A 20,214-nucleotide genomic window follows, 5' to 3' on the forward strand; every position below is an offset into this window, starting at 1 on the left:
GAAACCGTTGCTGCTGTTAAGAGAGATTTCCAAAACACCATATTGAAAATATTGAAAAATGTTAGAAATATACTAATAAATGTATATATTAATCCCAAAAAACATATGTTTAAATGGGTGAAAAAACTACTTTAATATTCAGAATTTTAAAACCCCTAACATCAACCGATATATCTAAAGATTAAATGTGTATGTGTGATTCTCTTCGTCAATGTTTATTTGAGTATGTGGCTAAAACACACTTCTATGATGGCCGCCGGTTTTGACGGAGCCGCAGCCCGGGGCTTGCCCGCCCTCGGACGTGGCCTCTTTCTATTTCTACTTGATGGTGTGTACTTCCTGTTGCAGTACGTGACCTATGCCCCTGCGCCTTACGTTCCGTCCTTTCCGGTAGCGATTCCGTGAGAAGTGACAGAAGTAAGTGTTGTCTGCTGGTGAAATCCGCTGCAATCCTTCTCTTACAGAAGCTTAAGTGCCCACGCCTGTGACTGACCAGGCGCAGGGCATTCAGGACCATGTGTGAAGCTTAATATTTTCGCGTTCTGTCAAGTGGAATTGTAAAAAAAAGTTGTAGATTTTGTGCGGCCTGGTCAAGGAATAGATCCTCGAGCTGGAGTTTCGGTAGCATCCCGGAAAAGATACGTCACAAGCGATGTACTGTACATGGTCTCTTCCGTTACTCAGAAGTCCTTGTACTTGTAATGCTGAAAAGCTCCAAGCCTCATTCTTTTTGGCTCTCCCTGCAGTTGGCCCCATGCTAATCTCTCGCGGGCCTCACCCCCGTATAAAACACGAATCTGAAATGGTTTTCCATCTACTTCCCTGCTCCTTATTTATGCTCACGTTGGACGTTAAAGAACACGTCGTCTTTGCTAGATACACACATGCACCAATCTGTGTACATCACTTGCAGTGTTCCCGGTGCCTAACTTGTTATTGGATTGTCTTATTGTTGGATTAGAAGTACTTTTACATGGATTATAGTACTTAGTGTTTATTGTATTTATTCGTACCGGTTCCTCATTGTATAGTTATCAGTGTGTTTAAATGTTCTCCTAATCATTAATACAAATCTAACCTCAGAGAAGTACCTTCCCTGGCATTTTGATTTTTGGGGTATTGATGTGCCTTATCAGATTGCGAACAAATATCGCTTTGTAGCCTGGTATTTGTCAAATGTTCGTCCTCTTAATGTTGGCTATGTGGTACAACGATTGTATGGTTAGGAGGGAGACGGCGTACGAGCGACAAGAAGTGTTGCCAGGTCTCCAATCCAAATTGGCTGGACAGAAAAAGTGGGAACTTAAAACACGTTTAAAAATTAAGAAACGCTACGTAAACCTTGCGAAAAAGCACTTATGCTGGAACAAAATGCTTATCTTTCATTTTTCGGGCAATTGGTGTCTCGTCTCCATTGTTTGTATGCGTGGTGATTTATAAAAGCTTATCGTTGGCTTCCCTCGTTTACTTGCGGAGTCGTGCTCCTTGAGTCCATCACTGGCTCCCAAAATTCGTCTGGTGCGTTGATTGTGAAAGTACATCTGCATTGTATCATCCTGTAAGCCTGACTAGTTCTATGCATGCCTGTTCCATTCAGGAAATGCCAGTTCAAACCTGGTGAACTTTGCATGTTGGTAATTTCCCATTTAAATCTGGGACCAGAAGTCAATTAAAATCGCGAATGGACTAGTATTTATGCAGTGCAATAGTTGGCATGTCATTGAGGAGTCAGTGGGCAGTCGTAAGGGAAGTCCTGCGAACTCTAGAAACCATGGGCCCTACTTATTCGCCTGCATGGCTTAATGTCAGCATAGCAATACCCTAACAAAAAAAGTCATAACGTGGCACACTCTGGAAACTTTCTATTTTGCATTGATATAAGCAAGTAAATGTGATCTTTCCAACGGGGGCATAGCATAGTCTCGCTGTTCTCCTTTGGGGCAATAATCTAAATGGCCCACACAACTATAGCATCCTCCCCCTTTGCCACCAGCTTTTAGGACTGATTTTCTATACTATGGCCTGGTGGACAAATGCATAGAAGGCCAACCTATATTGTGACTCAGGGAAGCTGTAGCCAAATCAGTTTAGGTAGCAGTGATGGGTGGTCTCCCAGCTGGATAGGATACTTTGCTCTGAAGAATGGGTGCAGGGGTCCTCTTATCCTAAAGCCAGGTAAGCGTTCAAACTCTAACTAGCCAATAGCAGGACTAGCCCACACACCCCCCACAGTGATACAATCGGGACCACTGGCTGGAACATTCATGCATACCTTCTGACACACTGAAACGAGTTTGTGGATTGGAGTCAAGACAGCCCCATCCCACATCCTGCCAGCAAACACACAAAGCCCGCCAAAGGCTCCTGCTTTCCCGTGTACTGGAGGTCCTTATAAGGATTTTCCTGGCCTTTGAAGCCAGGAACATGGCAAAAGAACAGGTGAAAAATCTTGTGGCATGGCTATGTTTGACCAGTAGCCAAATGCAGTAAACCTTATATTTTTTTTTTTTATTATAAAAAAGGCCAAAAAGTGGGGAAGTCACTGCTGCTACCAGCCTATCCTTTTAGCACACCTAGAGTAACCAAAAATTCTAGGGCAAAAAAACCTGAACCCCATTGTACTGCAGTGTAAGCTGCCGTGCACAATAATAGTTACCCCAAGTGATACAAAAGTTGTGACATAAGGTTTCCCGGTTTATAGTCATAATGTTGAAAAAAAAATGCCGACAAACAATAATGTCGACATCCTATACATATAATGTAAAGTCATTTTTTAGAGAAAAAAATGTCAATTAGAACTATCAACACCTCACCCAACACCCCCTGCCACCACCCTCTCACCCTTCATACTCAACACATTCTAATTATATATTTATTTATTTTTTCACTAAATAATTAAACAAAAAGAGTATCATTTACTATGGGGGGGTTCCCCCCAACCCCCTCTCACCCCTCATACTCAACACATTCTAATTATATATTTATTTATATATTCAATAAATACATAGAGTATCGTTTACTATGGGGGTCCCCCCAACACCCCCTGCCACCACCCTCTCACCCCTCATTCTCAACACATAGTAATTATATATTTATTTATTCAATAATTAAATAAATAAAAATAGTATCATTTACTATGGGGGTGTCCCACCCAACACCCCCTGCCACCACCCTCTCACCCCTCATACTCAACACATTTTAGTTACATATTTATTTATATAATAGAAAATTTCGAAAAAATGTCAACATTATTGTTTGTCGACATTATTTTTTTCGACATTTATTTTTCAAAATTTTGACTGTCGACATTATGACTGCCCACCAGGTTTCCCAGTGCTGACAGCCCAAAGTGCATATCAGTTTCCCCATAACATATGAGCAAAGGCTAGTGTAGTCGCTGCACAGAAAAGTACAGGTCAGATTAAAAAAAATAAAAGCAAAAAGTTTGGGGGTTCCATAAAGATGGAAGTAACGGTGCAGTAAAGTGAAATCTTAACGCCAGACACTGAAGTTGGCTCTGCTGAGGCCAGTCGTTTATACTAGTGCAGTTACATTATTTGGCCAGGATCACACAAACGGTGAAGCTGGAATTTTAACCACTTGCAGTTTTAGGCACTTGTCACATAGTTAATTTGTGTTTCAAGGGTTACAATAATACTGTCTTAACAGCTCTCAAGTTTCCCCTGGTCATGCGTGAGTGGGTCACTCAGTCTGGCTTTTGCTTGGAATCCTTGTACTTCAACTGGAAGAACAGTCCCAAAACACAAAGGGTGAAAAACAGGACTTGTTAACCGTCGAACGCGTGACTCTAGTTCAGTTTAAAATAAAGCCCTGTACATTTTATTTTTTTTAGCATGTTTTAGACAAAAATATGGGTCATTTCTCTTCTCACATTGCGGCCATCTCTATAAAAAAGTCCCACTACAAACTGCACCTTCTCAAGAGGTATCCTACCTTTTCTCACTTTCCCACAGAGACTTACTGTTTCTAGAGGCCTGGTCTTCGAGGCTGGACTACTGCAACTACCTCTTTCTCAACCTTCCCTCTTCTACACTGTTCTCTTCAACTCATCCAGAACAGAACCGCAAATGCTTATCCCTGGCCTCAAGCCCAGGGACCGTATCTCTGCCGCTGAAATCCCTTCACTGGCTCTCTGGCTGCAAAGTTAAAGTTCAAGACCTTTGCTTTGTCCACAAGTCTTCGCTCTATCCCTGAATAGTCTAGCTCTCTGCGAGTGAGCCGCTTCTCCAAGCAGAGACTTGGGGTGGGGGGATCTTTATCCTTCTGGAACAGCTTCTGCGTTTTGAACCGGATCGCCTTAAGTTCCGGAAACTCCTTTCCTCTTCACCGCCTACTCTCCCCTGCTAACCACCTTTCTGCTCGTTCAGTTTAGCTCACTGGGTGCTTGGTGTACCTTAAGAGCCACACATGTCTCAAACTTTCTACGCCAGTCTCCTGCACTGCCCCTGGGTCTTGTGCTTGCCGCAGCATTACTGCACTTTGGTTACGACCCTAGAGAGTGGTATCTCTCTGCACTTTTAACCCATGTTCCGACGGGACTGGGCGCACTTGGTCACTAATTGTCCCCCCATGCACTTATGTTCTGTGCACTGTATGGTCTGGATGTACCATGCCTAGTAAGATCCTTTGGTTTGGTCCTCCTTATGTCTTCACCTCCCATGCATGGTTGGGCTTTGAAACACTTGTGTATAAGTGCATAATAAATAATGAATTGGGTCCTGTTTTTCTCATGCAGAATTGCAAACTATAGTCCCAGAATGGAATATAAAGGGGCACTGAAACATCTTTTCTTTTTACACCACTGTACTCGAGTCACTAAAGAAAGTTGTGTAGTGAAGAAGAAATAAGATTGTCACAAACATCGAACTTTCTATCGTGCAGGATAAGCCTTTTTAACTATTCAATGTTTTGTATACCGTATAGTTGGCACCAGGCCTAACCTTTAAAAGGGAGCTTTGCTTTCATTACCATGTATTGTATTTAAACACCTATTGGCTAGGTAACGATCCGTGAGAGGTCTTTCAGATGGAAAGGCCCCATCAAAACCTATTGAAACACGATCCATGGGAACAAGGAGTGATTAAAGGTCATCAAGGTGTTGTCGTCAGCCCAGTTCAGGACGATATGGCCGCAGCGTGTAATGGACTTTGTTGCAGTGTCAACCGGCCCAATCACACACTCACGTTTGTTTTTAAGCGGGCAAACCCCGTGACACGTGATTTATAAATGACTGGACTGAGCGAGTCCAAAGCTGCTTCCAATCGGCCTTGTAAACACGACATACAGATTGTTTGATTTACCCCGCTCATGGTGATGCGATTCTCTTTGGCCTTTCTCTCCCATCCTGCCCAAACTCCTTTTTCTGGGTTCTGAGCAAGGTTTATCCAACTTTGTGATGGAGGTGCTGGTGGACAGTGTTAATTCAAAGTGGTCCTCTGGGTTGATGGCTTAATTGCTACTCTAAATGCGGAACTGGTTTAACAATGTTTTGCCCAATTGTGCCTTCTGTTACTTGGATTTGTCATTCACTGAAGTCCTGTAAAAACAAGCATTGGTTGGTAAAGCCATAGTTTGGACTTGTGCATAGATGTTTAGCAGGAACTGCTTGTTATGTCCCAGTACCGAAAACATGTTGCGTCTGCTAACATTAATGGCCTATTAGTACTAACTATTGGCAGTTCCCGGCATATGACAACACAACCCGATTTGGAATTGCAATACTTGTTTGTCTGTGTGCTTGTCCTCCAATTCCCCTTTGATATTTCTTAGAGATTTATGTTCTAATTGCATTTTTGGGAAAAATACGTGATGGTTTTTGTTCAGACTACAAACGTTACCGATTATTTCCACACGAGTATACCCTCCATGTTTTTTTTAATGTAAGTGTCGTGGGTAAGTTAATGTGTGGTGTTGTACTTACCCACGTTTACCTTCACCTCTTGGGTAAGCAGTTTTAACACGTCACTAGCCATTTAACTTGGGAATCTGCTAGTAATGATCCGCCTGTCTTACCGGACATTCTTTCCCTTACACAGAATGGCTCCTCGTAAGGGTAAGGAAAAGAAGGAAGAACAGGTAATCAGCCTGGGCCCTCAAGTCGCAGAGGGTGAGAATGTGTTTGGAGTGTGCCACATCTTCGCTTCCTTCAACGACACTTTCGTCCATGTCACTGATCTCTCTGGCAAGTGAGTAAACTTAATCAGCCTATGCCCTCTTCGCCAATCAACATGTGGGGACTGTACAAAGTAATTTTATTTGTTGCATGAATGTAAGCATTGCTTCCTCCCTAGTAGGAACTTCCCGTGTCTTTCTCCTAATCTTCACCGTGCTTGTTTCCAGGGAAACCATCTGCCGGGTGACTGGTGGGATGAAGGTGAAGGCCGACAGAGATGAATCCTCCCCATATGCTGCCATGTTGGCGGCCCAGGACGTGGCCCAGCGGTGCAAGGAGCTGGGTATCACTGCCCTCCACATAAAGTTGCGTGCAACAGGTGGAAACAGGTGAGACTACGGGGCAATGGTGAATCCTTTCATGGGGTAGCTGCTAGGTGGTCATTTACCAAGATGTTTACTACGCTGTGTCCAGTTTTGGGGTTTAATGTGCCGTGCGTTGCCCCAGGGGCTGCATGGTTTGTCCATATGAGACACAAGTGGAGCTAGCACTCCCTCGGCTGGTAGGCAACTTCATAATTTCTGTCCTTTCTGGTAGGAAACGGAGCTAGTTTACAATATGCACCCTGTTCATGGTTTTGGGCTATTTAAGTGCAGGAGGACTTGCGAGTTCGGACTTTTCATGTAGATAGTAGCAATATAGAGAAGTTGCACTCTCCGAGAGCAAATTCTTTGTCAGGCTAGATTTTCCTTTACAATTTATTTGTAAAATGGTAAACAGTCCGCCAACTGGTATACCAACACAGATATCTGCCATTGTTAAGGCCATATAGGGCTTTTGTCATGCCCATTTTGCATTGCGTTTGTTGTTAGGATTTTAACCTGGTTTGAGTGCATAGGTGAAATGGCGCCTGGTGGGACTAAGTCAGTCCAGTGTTTCGGCAAGGACATGTAATCCGGACAAGGAACTACGACAAGAGCATGTAATCGGTACAAGGTAGTTGTACGGCGCAGTGGCTTGCGTTTTTTGGGGCACCAATTATGTAGTCTCGTAGGATTTCTGTTGTTCCAGTAGTGGGTTTTGTATACTGCCATCTTAAGATGTTATGCATAACACCAATTGTCTTGTTTCTGTGTTTAGTACCAGTTAGCTATGTGGTCTTGCTGTATCGTTGGGTGGTAAATGTCCTAGGTTGACGCACCCGAGCAGTTAAATGGTCCCAAAGCTGCTGAATTAGTGTTCATGTTGCACTGCATTGTTGAATAGGTTCGTAGTTGGCAGGGAAGAGTTGGTTCTTGCGCCGTCTGGTAGGAGTTCTGCGACTGGTCCTCTCAAGTGAGTCGGTGCACACCGATCTGTACATTTTCCTGTACTGTAAAATCAGACCAGCCATGCACTCCCCATCCAGTGTTCAGTTTAGAAAGGAACCCTCTTATCCAAGCACTGATTGTGTCAATTTTACGAATATTCGTAAACTCTTGCTGGATTTAGCACGTTAAAAAGTAATTCCTTCTCAATAAGCAAACACTAAATCGCCCAGTACATGGAGCTGTGTATAAATGTCCAAATGGATTGTTGTATTTATTTGCGGGACACCAATATATTTGTGCATGGAGCATTCATGTACTGAGCAGCTAGTGTTTGCTGTCACCCAACACCCGTAATTTTTCGGTGCTTGGGTTGACCATATATTTAAGGAAACCTCAAAATCCTGGAGTGTAGGGCTCTGCTGGCGACAGCCTCTGGGCCATATAGGCGGCTACAACCTGACAGTCGGGGACAGCAACGTGATTTTGAACAATATACTATTCAGAACCACCATTAAACCTAGAACATGTCTTGGCACACGGGGGGATTTGGAGCACACACATGGTTTGATATTGGAGTGAATATCAAAACTAGCACTGTCCCTAGGTAGAAGCACACCCTGTCCCTTTCAGGGGGGTGCTGTCCCTAGGGTGGTGGGGATTTATTTGTTTGCTTGTAAGGCGCTTATACAGGAAACGCATTCTGTTTCAAAGTGCCCACAGGGCAGCAGAGAGGGAACATGTGATGGCAGTACAATTAAATACATAAAATGCAGTGGGGGAAGGGACGGCCAAACCTATGCTTTGAGTATTCAGAACGTTCAAGTGCAGGAAGGAAGGGGGCAATGGGGAAGTTGCTGTGCTCGAGGGTGAGCCACAGATGAAGTTATGGTAAGTGCTATGCGGCCCGAAGCTGCATTGGGTGGGAGGAAAGTGCGAATCTCCAGTGCATAGGGTGTGCCGAGGCAAGTGCTGAGGAAGATGGATGCTGGGGAGATTGGGTGTGAAAGGTCCAGAGGATGCATAAGGGTCCAAGACATAAATCACATTAACTTTGGGGTTAGCAGAGGAAGGGGGGAGTAAAAGATGAGTCTTGAGGTGCTTTCGGAAGTTCACATGGTCCTGCTCAAGACGTAGAGGGAGGGGGGGGCTGTTCCAGAAGTGGGATCCAGCTGAGGAAAGCGAGCAGCCTCCTCCTCGGTTTAGAGTTGGTGCCAGGGGAGCATAGGGGTCTAGGAGGAGAGTATTTGGTAAGAGAGTTGTAGGTAGTGTGGTCCCCAGACAGCCTTGTTGATGATGCAGAGGGATTTGAAAGTAAAGGGGAAGGACCTATTTTCAAAGTACCAGAAGGGTATAGAGTTAAAATTCAAAAACCTACAGTAACCCACATAAACAGACCATTACTATTGGATCTTTTTCACATTCTGAACATTCCAAAGAGGAATTATACGCAGGTCAAGAGTCCTTTTATTCACCCGCAGAGCAGAAGGTTCAATGGGTGTGTGATGGGTAGTGTTGGTTATCTAAATTTTCTTGCCAGCCACAAGAAAAGATCAGTGTCTTGATGCTCAAATATGCTGGCCATTCGGCAAGTATTGAATTTACGTATCCCTGTTCCTTTGAGGATATCAAGGTGGAAAGAGGTCGACCGGTTTCGATGACTGGTTGTTGGCGTAACCCTCTTCAGAACCAACAAGTTGAGCATGGTTAGCCTTCCCTGTGATCCATGTCTCAAGATCAGGCAGCGATCCCGTAACCTTAGGGCCAAATGTTTGCGCCTGGTCAGCTTGTAAGCAACGGTATTGATGCTTGCATGGACGCTGCGTGGGTGTTAAGGGCTTATCGCGTTGAAGAGCGGGGTCTGTCGAGCGACTGATCCCGTTCTTCAAAGCGAGACAAGGTGTTCATTATTTCTCACAGCGACAAATATCTGGCCTGCCTCTTATTAGCCACAGCAGTGATCTATAAGACTTGCGCTTTTCCCATATAGCCGGCCTTGCTGTCGGACACGCCCTGAACTTTACATGTGCTGTAAGAAGGGGGTTCTGCTGGGTCTCATCCTTCATGCATAGCTCATGCTCTGTCCACCAGGTTCTCTAACTTATACCCCCAGGGAGGCCGATGCGGGAGCTCATGTGAAAGTGCAAAGGACCACTTCAAAGGGCAATGGTCAGAAAAGGTTATCGGACCAATTGGAAGGTGGCATGTAACATTTTGGGGAGAGGCGGGGGTCAGTCATGTTGGTTCTCTAATGCATATTGTGAATTGAGGAATAAAAAGAAAAGCCCATGGTTCTCTGAAGCATTCGCCAGAGATTGACCAGACCAAGGAAAGGCATGGCCTTTGTGTTTCAGTCCAACCACAGTGGGACCCATCGGTTTGCTGTTCGACCTGTCCCGGTTCGTATCAAGTGTAGTATTAAAAGTCCCCCGTCCATATCATGTGGGAGTCTGTATTTTAAGCACCTATCCCCTAATTCGAGAGAAAGCAAGTCATTAGTGTTAGAGGCATAGTCATTAACGAGCATTACTTTGTCAGACCCCGATACAGTTACAAATCTCCCTTCCATGTCTGTCTGTTGCAGTAACCCGAAACTGGAGCGATCTCTGAATCAGAGTAATAACCCCTCCTCTAGAACTGGATGAGAATTGTCAAAATGTATTGATGTTATTTATGAGAGGTTGTCATTGGCAAGTGCAATGGCCACAGGAGTATGAATGGAAGATAAGGGGAGCTATGAGGGAGCATGTTAGAGGCGGGGGCTAGAGGAGTAAGGAACCTGTATGCCAGTCAGACCCAGATCAGGACAGAGCCGCAACAGGGGAGACTATGCAAGGAGAGTGCTTCTAGTCAGGATAGAGACGCAAACTAACCAACCCCTACTAACAATTTCCCTTTCTGCATGCACCTCTCAAACTCCAAACCAAACACAACCAAAACCCACAGCACAACAAACTGCACAAACTTCACTACACTAACAAAACAAAAAACACGCAGCCTTGCACAACAGTACACAACGACTACCGGCCGCAAACACCCCAGGCCCAGCCAACGGACCCACCGGGCTGAGGCCGTCAACAGCACATCACTGCTCTTGTGCACTTTTCCTGCTTCCTCCCACTAACTCAACCTCCCCTCTTTCAGAGCCGCCGGAGCGCCAAGGGACCAGTCCAGTGGTGATAGTGCGCGGTACAAATGTCCTTTAACATTAACATTTAGAACGCGCTTAATACCCAGAGGTTTCTAAGCACAGACCCAGGGATCGAACCTGTGTTGCTATGTGTCGTTGTGCTTCCAAGGCGAGCATGTTGCCGCTGAGTTATCCACCTGAGATGCTATTCATTACATCAGCCACGTAAGTGTGACTCTTGCAGCAGCATAATTGTTCCTCACTGGTGTGCACAATGTGAGGATTTTCCTGCCCTGGATTTAAATTGAGGCCCCTAGCATTCCAACTGAGCAGTGTAATGGCCCCTTTGTCATTATCCCATTTCAGTGCTCCCGGTTTGCTTTTCCATACGGTGCTGTTACCAAGGACCCACCCCGTCCGTACATTGTCCAGTGAACAACAATGTTGCTTCCCACCCTCACTGCACTTCCCAAACTTGCAGTGTTAAGTACCCCACCAAAATGAAACCATAGCAACTGATTAGCGGGCTCCGACTCTGGCCTCTTTTTGGGGGCAGTCCCAGAGACCTGTGCGCCCCCTCCACTAGGGATTGACGGAACCAAAGGATCCTCAGGATTATTCTGGGAGGTCCACTACACGCATGTTCCTTTAGAGATCTCACTTTTAGGCCCTCATTGTCAATTTGCAGTGCTTTCATGTCTGGTTGCAGCATGTGTGGGAATCCAGACGTTTTCTTCTAGTGTAATGATGTGGTTTTCAGCCTCTGTCACTCACCTGGTCTCCTTCTTAATTCTGTCCTGCTTTGTCGATTTTGCGCACCAGATTATCCAGCTCATGCTTTACTGCGTCTGCCACTTTTCATCGGTGCGATGCTCGCTGGGAGATCAAGGGGCGTTCTACTTGCGGTGGTGTTGAGTTGGTGTGGGGACAGTCCCTGGGACTCCCATGCTCCTTGCTTTCCTTGCCAGTGACTATGTCCACCTTTCACTATTTCGCTTCTCTTGTATCCCCAGTGTCGTTGAGCTATGTGCAGTAGTGTCATGGGATCACCCCTGGTTGTTCTTTGTTGCCCCCACCAGATGGTCCTCAGCTCTCAAACCCACCCCATCCACCTTGATGGCCGCCCCCTTCCTCCTGAGGCCATACCTCACACGGCATTATCTTGGTATCCCCTATACTAAGTATGCAGGTGATACTCCGATTCTCATACCACTTACTGGGGATTATGAGAAGGATTTGGGCTTGGTAAATAGGATACCTCCTCATCCAGGCATGGATGGCAGTCCATGGTCTATGCCTGAATGATGACAAAACTATCATTCTGGGCACCCCGCCAAATCTTACTAAACTGTCACAAATGCACCTTCTTAACATGGCAACACCATTAAGGTTGCTCAAGAGGTGAAAACCCTAGGCTTCTACTTGGATTCTAACCTGACCTTTTCCAAACATGTGTACTCCTTGGCCTCGGCCACAGCATGTACATGTAAATTGAATAGAGCGGGCAAACCATTCTTATCTAAAATCAGTTGCATTACACTGGCCAGAGCCTTAATCTTGTCCAAATTGGACTATTGCAACGCCCTATATCTGTGCGTCAATAAAACGCTCTTAGAGCAGCATTGAGTATCGCCAGGAAAGAACATCTCTGAAGTAAGCAGACAGAACTGGCTCTCCACTAGCGACAAAATCCTGCTAAAACTGCCTCTTATTCACAAGTGCCTAAACAATGCTGCACCTAGCTATCTCAAAGATAGAATTAACAAAATCTCTTCCAACCGGCCTACCAGAGCTGCTAATACAAACTGCCTGCGGGTAAACTGATGAAAGCAGGAGGCAGCAGCTTCTGAGTCAAAGCTGCTCAGCTGTGGAACTCGCTAACCCCCACACCCTCCCCCGCCCCCTCCTTCCTGAGAGCGGATCAACCTTACTCCCACTTCAGACACAATATCAAGTGGCTCAAAGACAACGATCACTAATATACTCCAGCCACTAGCCTACCTTCCCCATTCTTATGAACTGTATATAGACTCCTACAGACGCTATTAGCTGCCCACCTCCCAAGTAATGACCTCTTTTCCTTTACCGTGTGTATACCCGGTTGCTGTAATTCATCCTTTAACTGTAGTCTGTGCATTATTACAAGTTACTGATCTTTAACGGCAGTATATGTGTGATAGCTGTATTTTGCTGCAACCTTGTAATCTAAGCCCAACTGTTCCTTACCTGCAATAAATGTATATTTGCTGTAAACCTTGTAACCTAAGCCTAAAATATTCATGTATCCTGCACCCTGATACCGTTGGGTTTGGCATGTATTATAAATAAAAATAAAGAATGGTGCTGAGCCATCTTAAATTAAGAAAATCTAGTTTACAGTTTACAAAGGCCTACTCAGTTTCTTGAGCTATCGTTAAATGCTAGCTGTCCCTAGCCCTTTTGTTTGGCACGTGTCTGCCAATACTGGAATAACATGCAAATTGGCAGCAAACTCACTTTTAGAAATAGGTTGCATGTGCAGAATTTAAATTCTTTGAACACCTTCACTTACTCTGCAAACCTTCATGTATAGCCCTGGGCTACCCCCTGTGTTTTTGTGCTCTGAAGTATCTATGGGTGTGGCGCTTAACATAGCGAAGTTTTGGTTAATTTGACATTTTAATTGATTGTTAAAATGTGGGTTATTGGTGGGTGTGTTTTTAAATTTTATTCTGATCACTCTTCCTCCAGGACCAAGACGCCAGGACCAGGAGCACAGTCGGCCCTGCGAGCTCTTGCCCGCTCCGGCATGAAGATCGGTCGAATTGGTAAGCACTTACAGTTCATTTGATCATTAATATCTTCAGGGATGTTGAACCGAGAGCGTACACAGCTGCATGTGGTTTGTGGGCATATATTTCGTCTCCTTTCTCTTGACTTTGAAACAAATGCTAATATGAAGGCACTAGGCTGTATAACTGTCTTAATTGAGCCAGGTTGCTCATTTCCCACTTCCTTTGAGTACTTGTCCAAAATAAGGTTATTTTATTGGGCAATGGAATAAAATAACAATGATGCGCAAAAGACAGAAGTGATCCTACTAGACCTTGTGAGCATTTGTAACACCCTTGCCGAGCGGAGTGACAGGGGAAGTGCTAGTGGGGTCCACAGAGGAGGAAGTGCCATGGAGCCAGTTGCAGGGCAACAGGTAAGAGCCATCCTTGGTAGAGATGGGGTCACATGCACGTACATTGAATGCAGGCCTGTGATACAACTCAGGCCAGAGGATGCAACACCCCCACCCTCCCTCCCTCAAGATGGAGAGTAAGGGGAGGCTGTTACAGAGGGGGGAGCCAGCCGAGGAAAGGGAGCGGCCACCCACTCGCTGTTTAGATGGTGCTTGAAAAGCTTAGAGTTGGATCCGGGGGTGGGAGGGGTAGGTGTTTGTTGAAAGTTGTACATCGCGTGGTGCCCGGCCCAGAGGGATTTGAATTTGATCCTTTAGCAACCGGGAGCCAGTGGACAGATTGTAGGTCTACAGTACCAGGAATTAAGGTCAAGGATCAGTCTTGCAGCCCTATTCTGGATTAGCTGGAGGGAGCGAAGAGAGGAAGACTAAGGAAGAGGCTGTTGCAGTAGTCCAGCCTAGAGCACCTGAGCTCTAGAAACATTGAGCTTCTGGGGGAAAGGGAGGTTTACCTCGAAGGAGGTCGAGTTGGACATGCTCCTTCTTGGCATGGTCCAGGATGTGGGGAAGGAAAGGTTTCTGACTTCAGAGGAAGTAGGGGGGAGAGCCCATAGAGGGTGGACAGAAGGAACACGAGTCCCAATAGGAAGGATCTCTGTCTTGTTGGAGGCGTGCCAAGACTGGATAGCAGACAGGCAGTCTGGAATGGTGGAGGAAGTGGGTAGAGGTTCAGGGGGAAGTTTAACAGAGTTTGGTGTCCTCTGCATAACACTGAAAGTGCAGAGAAACAGGAGAGAAGTTGAGCAAGCGTGGGGGGGGTGTGTAAAGCGGCATCATGGCCATCTTTCCGTCTACAGTCCGTCAGTACTATGTGAGGTTTATAATGTTGCATTCTGAATATAGAAGTTTGGAATACAAATGGCAGATACATTTTTAACCTGCTGTGCTCGACTGTTCTGAAGCATTACCATCTATAAGATTGCTTAGCTGAAAGTGGCTGCTGTGGTCGGTGGGGGAGGCTGCTGCTACTTATTTTTGCATTTGCAGCCTCGCAAAAGTCCCAGCAAACCTCCATTAGTGAAGAAAGAACTATGGGTGGGTATTGCTTGCATCCAACAATTCCCCATGACCTTGAGTTGCTTGATGTTTAACTTCATACTGGTTTACCACACAGGCAAGTTTAAATGAGGCTGTTATGTGGCATTTTTAGATTTCTGAATTATCGTGGGACATCAGAGTGAATGATGTAAGTTTTGTTTACCGGAGTGGGTTCATCTGGTGCACTCTGGTGTTAGTGCGTAGCTGAACTGTCTTGTCTGGTCCACAAAATATTATGCATCTTTCACTGGTATCTGCTGTGCCTCGCGCTCTTATAACGGAAGCTGTTGACAGCGACTTTGTTATATACTTTTTCTCAGTTTTGGGTGCACGTGTGGCTTCAGTATACTTCAGTGGGTGCTAGTCAATGCAGTTGCACGCTGCAGGGTGGAAAACCAGAAGGTCAAGCATGCAGTAACCTTGTCTCCTAGTATGGTCTGCCAGGAGTTTTGTTATGATCTATTTTAGTTTTCCAACCTGGGTTTTTAAATCTACATTTTCACACACAAATTCCATCAACTGGAGGGCGGGCGGGGGGCGGGGGGGGGGGACTACTTGCTTTTTAAATGGTCTTCTCGTCAGTCGTTTAGGAGACGTGTAGGCTGGTAAATGTGTTCTGCAGATATTACATCAAAGCCATATTTGATATTGACCTAATTGTAATAGACTGTGCTAACCACAAACTTTCTCTCCGCAGAGGATGTCACCCCCATTCCCTCAGACAGCACTCGCAGGAAGGGTGGTCGCCGTGGTCGTCGTCTGTAGATGAGTTTGCTGCCAATAAAGAAATTAAACAAACCTGATGATTTGTTCATTTTTGATGCTATGGAAAAATGATTCTTCATTAGCTGTACCGGATGGTGTCTGTATCGTAAGCCAACTTGTGGAGGGTGAGGTTAGTGCACAAAGAAAAGTGGGGGATGGAGGTTAATTCCAAGATGGAGGTTAATTCCATGACTACCATAGCGCCCTGCCTTAATTTTTGCCAGGTTTACAGTGGGCAATCTTCAACTTTCCATGGAGGAATAATGGTCCTTATCTCCTGTCAATTTAGAACTGTATTTTGTAAATTTTCACAAACTCTTTCCCCCCGAACTCCCAAACCACCCCCCCCCCCCCCACCCCACCAACCACCACCGTTGTCCACTATCAAAATTTCAGGTTGAAGTTGGCAAACCTGATTTCTTGCTCGGGTGGCATTTCCTGCCGACATGTCAACTGCTGGTCATTTGTTTGGATTCCATGAAGAGGATACAATAGCGTCCAGTACTAGTGGCAACACATGTTTATGGTGCTTTGAAGCACTTGAACTGTACTCCTAAACAATTAAGCAACTGATTTCAGTCTGAATTCTCAACTCTTATTGAAGGGTAGTTTCGATCCGCCTTGTGTTGAGAAGGGGACTAGCTGGTGTCAGTTATATGTATACAACCATAACCCCTTCAAGTACCCTTCTATTGAGTCATGACCATGCAGGTTCCATGTGAAAAAAACATGGAGTGCAAATTTTGTGAGCTGTATTGATCATGGATTTAGCAAGCTGGTGATTCACCTAAAGCCTTGGGTCTTCACACGCTTAAAGTAGTCTAAATGGAACTGTGTTGCTTTGATGCTTCTTTGATTCCCCACGAAGCATGAACCCTGGATAAAATGAATCTTGCTGCCAAACTGAGGTATATATTCCCAAACTTTGATTTGAGTCTGAAATAAGACTGTTATGCTGGTCGCGCACCGCTATCATTTTCATGGTCTCCAGGCACTAAAGGGAAATTTGATAGGCTTGGTTAATGAGGTATCGGATGGATTATGTGCTCCTGTTTATGCGTGCAGGAGCAATTGACGTCGTGTGTCTGTGCTTTTTGTGTGCACTGCTTGTGTTCCCAAGGGCGGCGGCCAGTATTCGGCTTGCCTGAGGTGATTGGATTTGTAACTTGGTTAGGGTGATGTGCTTGTGGTTTTGGTGAGTAATGTGGTAGCGGAGAGGTGGTTAGTGTGTTGTGTGTGATCTCTGGTTAGTTGTAGTAGTTTTCCATTCTAAATGTATCTTTGTGGTGTGTAGAAGCAGGGATTGTATGGGTTGGGCAGATGTTAAATGTTTGGTGTTTATCTCTGCAAGTTTGTTTTTACGCTTTTCCTGAGAGTGAGATGGTCTTCCATCATCCGTTTTTCCTTAGTGATCAAGTTCCATAGTTTGGCTATCTGGTGGGGAAAAGACTGTTACTCTGGTGATCAATGTTGGGTCTCTCCTCGGCTGGTATCTGGTCATTTTTGCTTGGAAGAGTTTGGCTCCTGTCAGTGTAGTGATTTCATCAAGTACATTTTTTTTTTTTTTTTTTTTTTTACTGGTAGACGTGGGGCTGGTGTGATGTGGTCTCTTCTATTTAATTGCAGGAGTAGTCTTGCTGCAGTATTTTGGATGAGTTGTAGCCTTTTGGTGAGGTGTTCATGCATTCCTAGGTATAGACTATTTGCAATGGCTAACCTGATTGTTGGGGTTCTGTGTGAAGTTTGGGTATGGGAGGATTCTTCTTAATAGGAGGCAAAAGCATTTTGCCCAACGTAAGGCCATTGTCTTTGACGATTCCCAGATGTGATGTGTTCCCTTTTACGGTTGGGTTCCCATGGCCTGGGGCCATGTGTGTTGGAAACCTTTTCTTTTTTTGGCTGATCTGTTTCGGTTGTTTTTAGTTGGAGGTTGTTTGCCACCCAGTTTGTCAGTGAGGTATTTGAGGGTGTTGTCCGGGTCGTCGTTCGTTTCTTGACAATGAGTTTGGTGTGGTTAGTTGTAGGCTGTCGGTCCATCGGTTTGGATTAGTTTCATTACGGGTCAAATAGATGTTGAAGAGGCTTGATCCTTGTGGTACACTGCATGTAATATTTATTGTGTTGATGTGAATGGTGGAATGTGGGTTCTTTCTGCTCGGCCGGTGAGGAGATTACAGCCATTGTAGTGCAGAGATTTGTATAATGGATTCCTCTAGTCTCTGGACTACGATTGTGTGCCTTATCGAAGGCAACTGATATGCTCACTAGTACGAGGGCCGATTTGGTGTTGTCCGCATTAATTTTTAGGTCTTTCAATATGAAGAGAAGTGCTGGTTCTGTTCCCCCACATGGGTCTGAAGCCAACCTGTGATTGGTCAAATATTCTGTTGCTTTATACATGATTGTGTAGTTCTTTGTACACGTGGTTCACATGTTACGATTATCTTGAGGTTGAAATGAATTGTCAAACTGGCCAACGCCTCCACTAGGATACTGAAATCTTCTGTTGAACGGACTGCTTCGAATTAATAATCAAATCATACTACTGACAAGAGTTTGAAAACGGAACCGTGGTTGGAAACAGAACTGCTCAAATACAGTTTGCCTTGAAGGACTTCAAGCAGTAAATCTATGTACGACCTTTACTTTCCTGTACCCACTTATCCGACTTTCACCTGGTGCTTGGAAAAAGCATACTTTGTATTACATAAATTGGGGTACAGGGTCATGTACTCAAAGATACTGATTGCCTAATAGCTCACTGTTGAATCTGGTGTAGACGTTTCACCAGCCTGAAGACGCACACTGAAATTACATGTTCACTGCACCGGATTATCCTTAGTAGTATAATGAAACGAGTACCATGTGTTGGCCATATTGTGGTCTTAACACTTGAGATGCTTCACCTTGTTTTCCAGCAAAGTTTTATTTGGATATGATGATGGAAATATACATTTTTTTTTTATGGCATCTAAAAGTGGTTAGGGAGTTTGCAGTCATTGCGTTAATTTTCTGCAGTTTCAGATGCAAAATAGATCGAGGCCCTGGTCTTTTGACCTATTGTCATACCATTGCAACAACGTTCTTGTATATGGAGATCGGGAAGCAATGGGCAGACCAATTGGGGGTGGGGGTGTCTGGCGATAGTGCACTGGGCATGAAATTATGTGCAATGAAAAACGCACCATTATTACACAGTGAAGATAGGACATGGTAGCAGTGGTAAAATAAAGCATGGGCCCTACAAGAAACACTCGAACATAGGCAAGATGGAAGCAGTGGGATACTGTGGCCATATGTAACATTGTCTTGGATGCTAATGCTCATTGACCTCACTGTGAAGGCCCCTTCCCTCAGCCCCACAAAGCGTTTCAGAATTCTGAAACCAAAGTTATGGTATTAGTGGCTGGGGTGGGATTAGTCAATTGTGGGGAGTCCTTTTTGGCCTGTACTGTGGGAGAGGTTGGATGCCTTTGGGAGATGAGTAAACCTCTATAGAATCCACCAGGGATTCTGTCTGACCCAGTAGTCTGGCATCCTGTTTGTTACCACCCTTTTTTTTTGACAGGCTTAATGTCCCAGCAGGGCCTGCGAACGTTAGTATGTTGGTTGGCAGACCAAGTGCTGTCTGAAACTTGGGGCGAAGGGAGGACCTAAGGCTTTCATATCTGGAGTAATTGCTGCATTCAAAGGGCAGAGGTGTTGAGATGTGTTCTAGAGTAGTGTATGATGGGTCTGTGCGATGGGTGGCTGTGCGTTCGGCTGTCTTCTGTACCTGTGTCCTGGCCGGTTTCGTCGATGCAGCTGAATTTAGAAGGGGCGTTATCAAAGTGCATGGCAAAATTGTACAGTAGCTAGATTAGAGCGGCTAACTGCAACACAGTGGCTGTACTTTAAAATGCATCTAAATAGAACAGTGACTTGTCAAAATGCAGCTAAATATACTTCCGTGGCTGTACTAAAGATGCAGCTAGATGTTATACTGGTTATACATAAAGGTGGCAAAAATACCACAGTGATGTATAGAAAAATACAGCTAAATATGACCAGCTATGCTCAAAATGAGGTACTAAAAAATGCAGCTAAATATTTACAATTGCAGCGACTTGCACGGAGGCTATACTAAAAAATAATGCAGCTAAATAGAATACAGGGGCTATACACAGAAATGCAAGGGCTCGTCAGGAGGTAGGGGGATGGGGGGAGTCGTGTTTTGAGGGTCCTTGGTGCATCAGATGCTAAGGGAATCATCGATAGAGGGGGCTTGAATGGAGGAGGAGCCCCACCCTAATCTTGTTGATTTGAAAGAGATCGCCAGGGCAGTGCATGAGCCCAGGTTGCTGATGGGTTGGTAGTGGGTGATTTTATGTTGCAGGTATTCTATGTCTGTTTTGTGTAGGGCACGGTGGGTGACCATGGCTTTCAAAGCAGTCCTCGTCTGACAGGGAGCCTGTATAAGAGAGGTGAGATGTGCTCTCTGGAGCCGAGGGCCAGGAGGAATCGAGCTGTATTTTGGACCCATTGGAGCTTTGGGTGATAAGCGGGGTGTACCCAGTTGCAGCGATTGTGTAATCTAGGCGGGAGAGGATGATGGCGATGATTGCAGCAACTCTGG

At 45.1% G+C, this 20,214-nt stretch overlaps 1 protein-coding gene across 1 annotated transcript; it reads left to right on the forward strand.

The window, feature by feature from the left end:
* Nucleotides 1-295: 295 nt before the first annotated feature.
* On the forward strand, nt 296-15,637 carry RPS14 (ribosomal protein S14). The gene is made up of 5 exons (XM_069654042.1): nt 296-417; nt 6,057-6,206; nt 6,361-6,522; nt 13,301-13,377; nt 15,532-15,637. The coding sequence occupies exons 2-5, from the start codon at nt 6,058-6,060 to the stop codon at nt 15,597-15,599; spliced, it is 456 nt and encodes a 151-aa protein (XP_069510143.1). The 5' UTR covers nt 296-417; nt 6,057; the 3' UTR covers nt 15,600-15,637.
* The last annotated feature ends 4,577 nt before the right edge of the window (nt 15,638-20,214 follow it).

Source organism: Ambystoma mexicanum, chromosome 3q (genome assembly GCF_040938575.1).
Source record: "Ambystoma mexicanum isolate Mex_15411 chromosome 3q, UKY_AmexF1_1, whole genome shotgun sequence".
Classification (NCBI taxonomy): Eukaryota; Metazoa; Chordata; class Amphibia; order Caudata; family Ambystomatidae; genus Ambystoma; species Ambystoma mexicanum.

Coding starts and splice junctions, on each gene's coding strand:
- RPS14 (XM_069654042.1), top strand. CDS start 6,058: ATGGCTCCTCGTAAGGGTAAGGAAAAGAAGGAAGAACAGGTAATCAGC. Junction 6,207..6,360: donor GTCACTGATCTCTCTGGCAA/GTGAGTAAACTT, acceptor GCTTGTTTCCAG/GGAAACCATCTGCCGGGTGA. Junction 6,523..13,300: donor CGTGCAACAGGTGGAAACAG/GTGAGACTACGG, acceptor CTCTTCCTCCAG/GACCAAGACGCCAGGACCAG.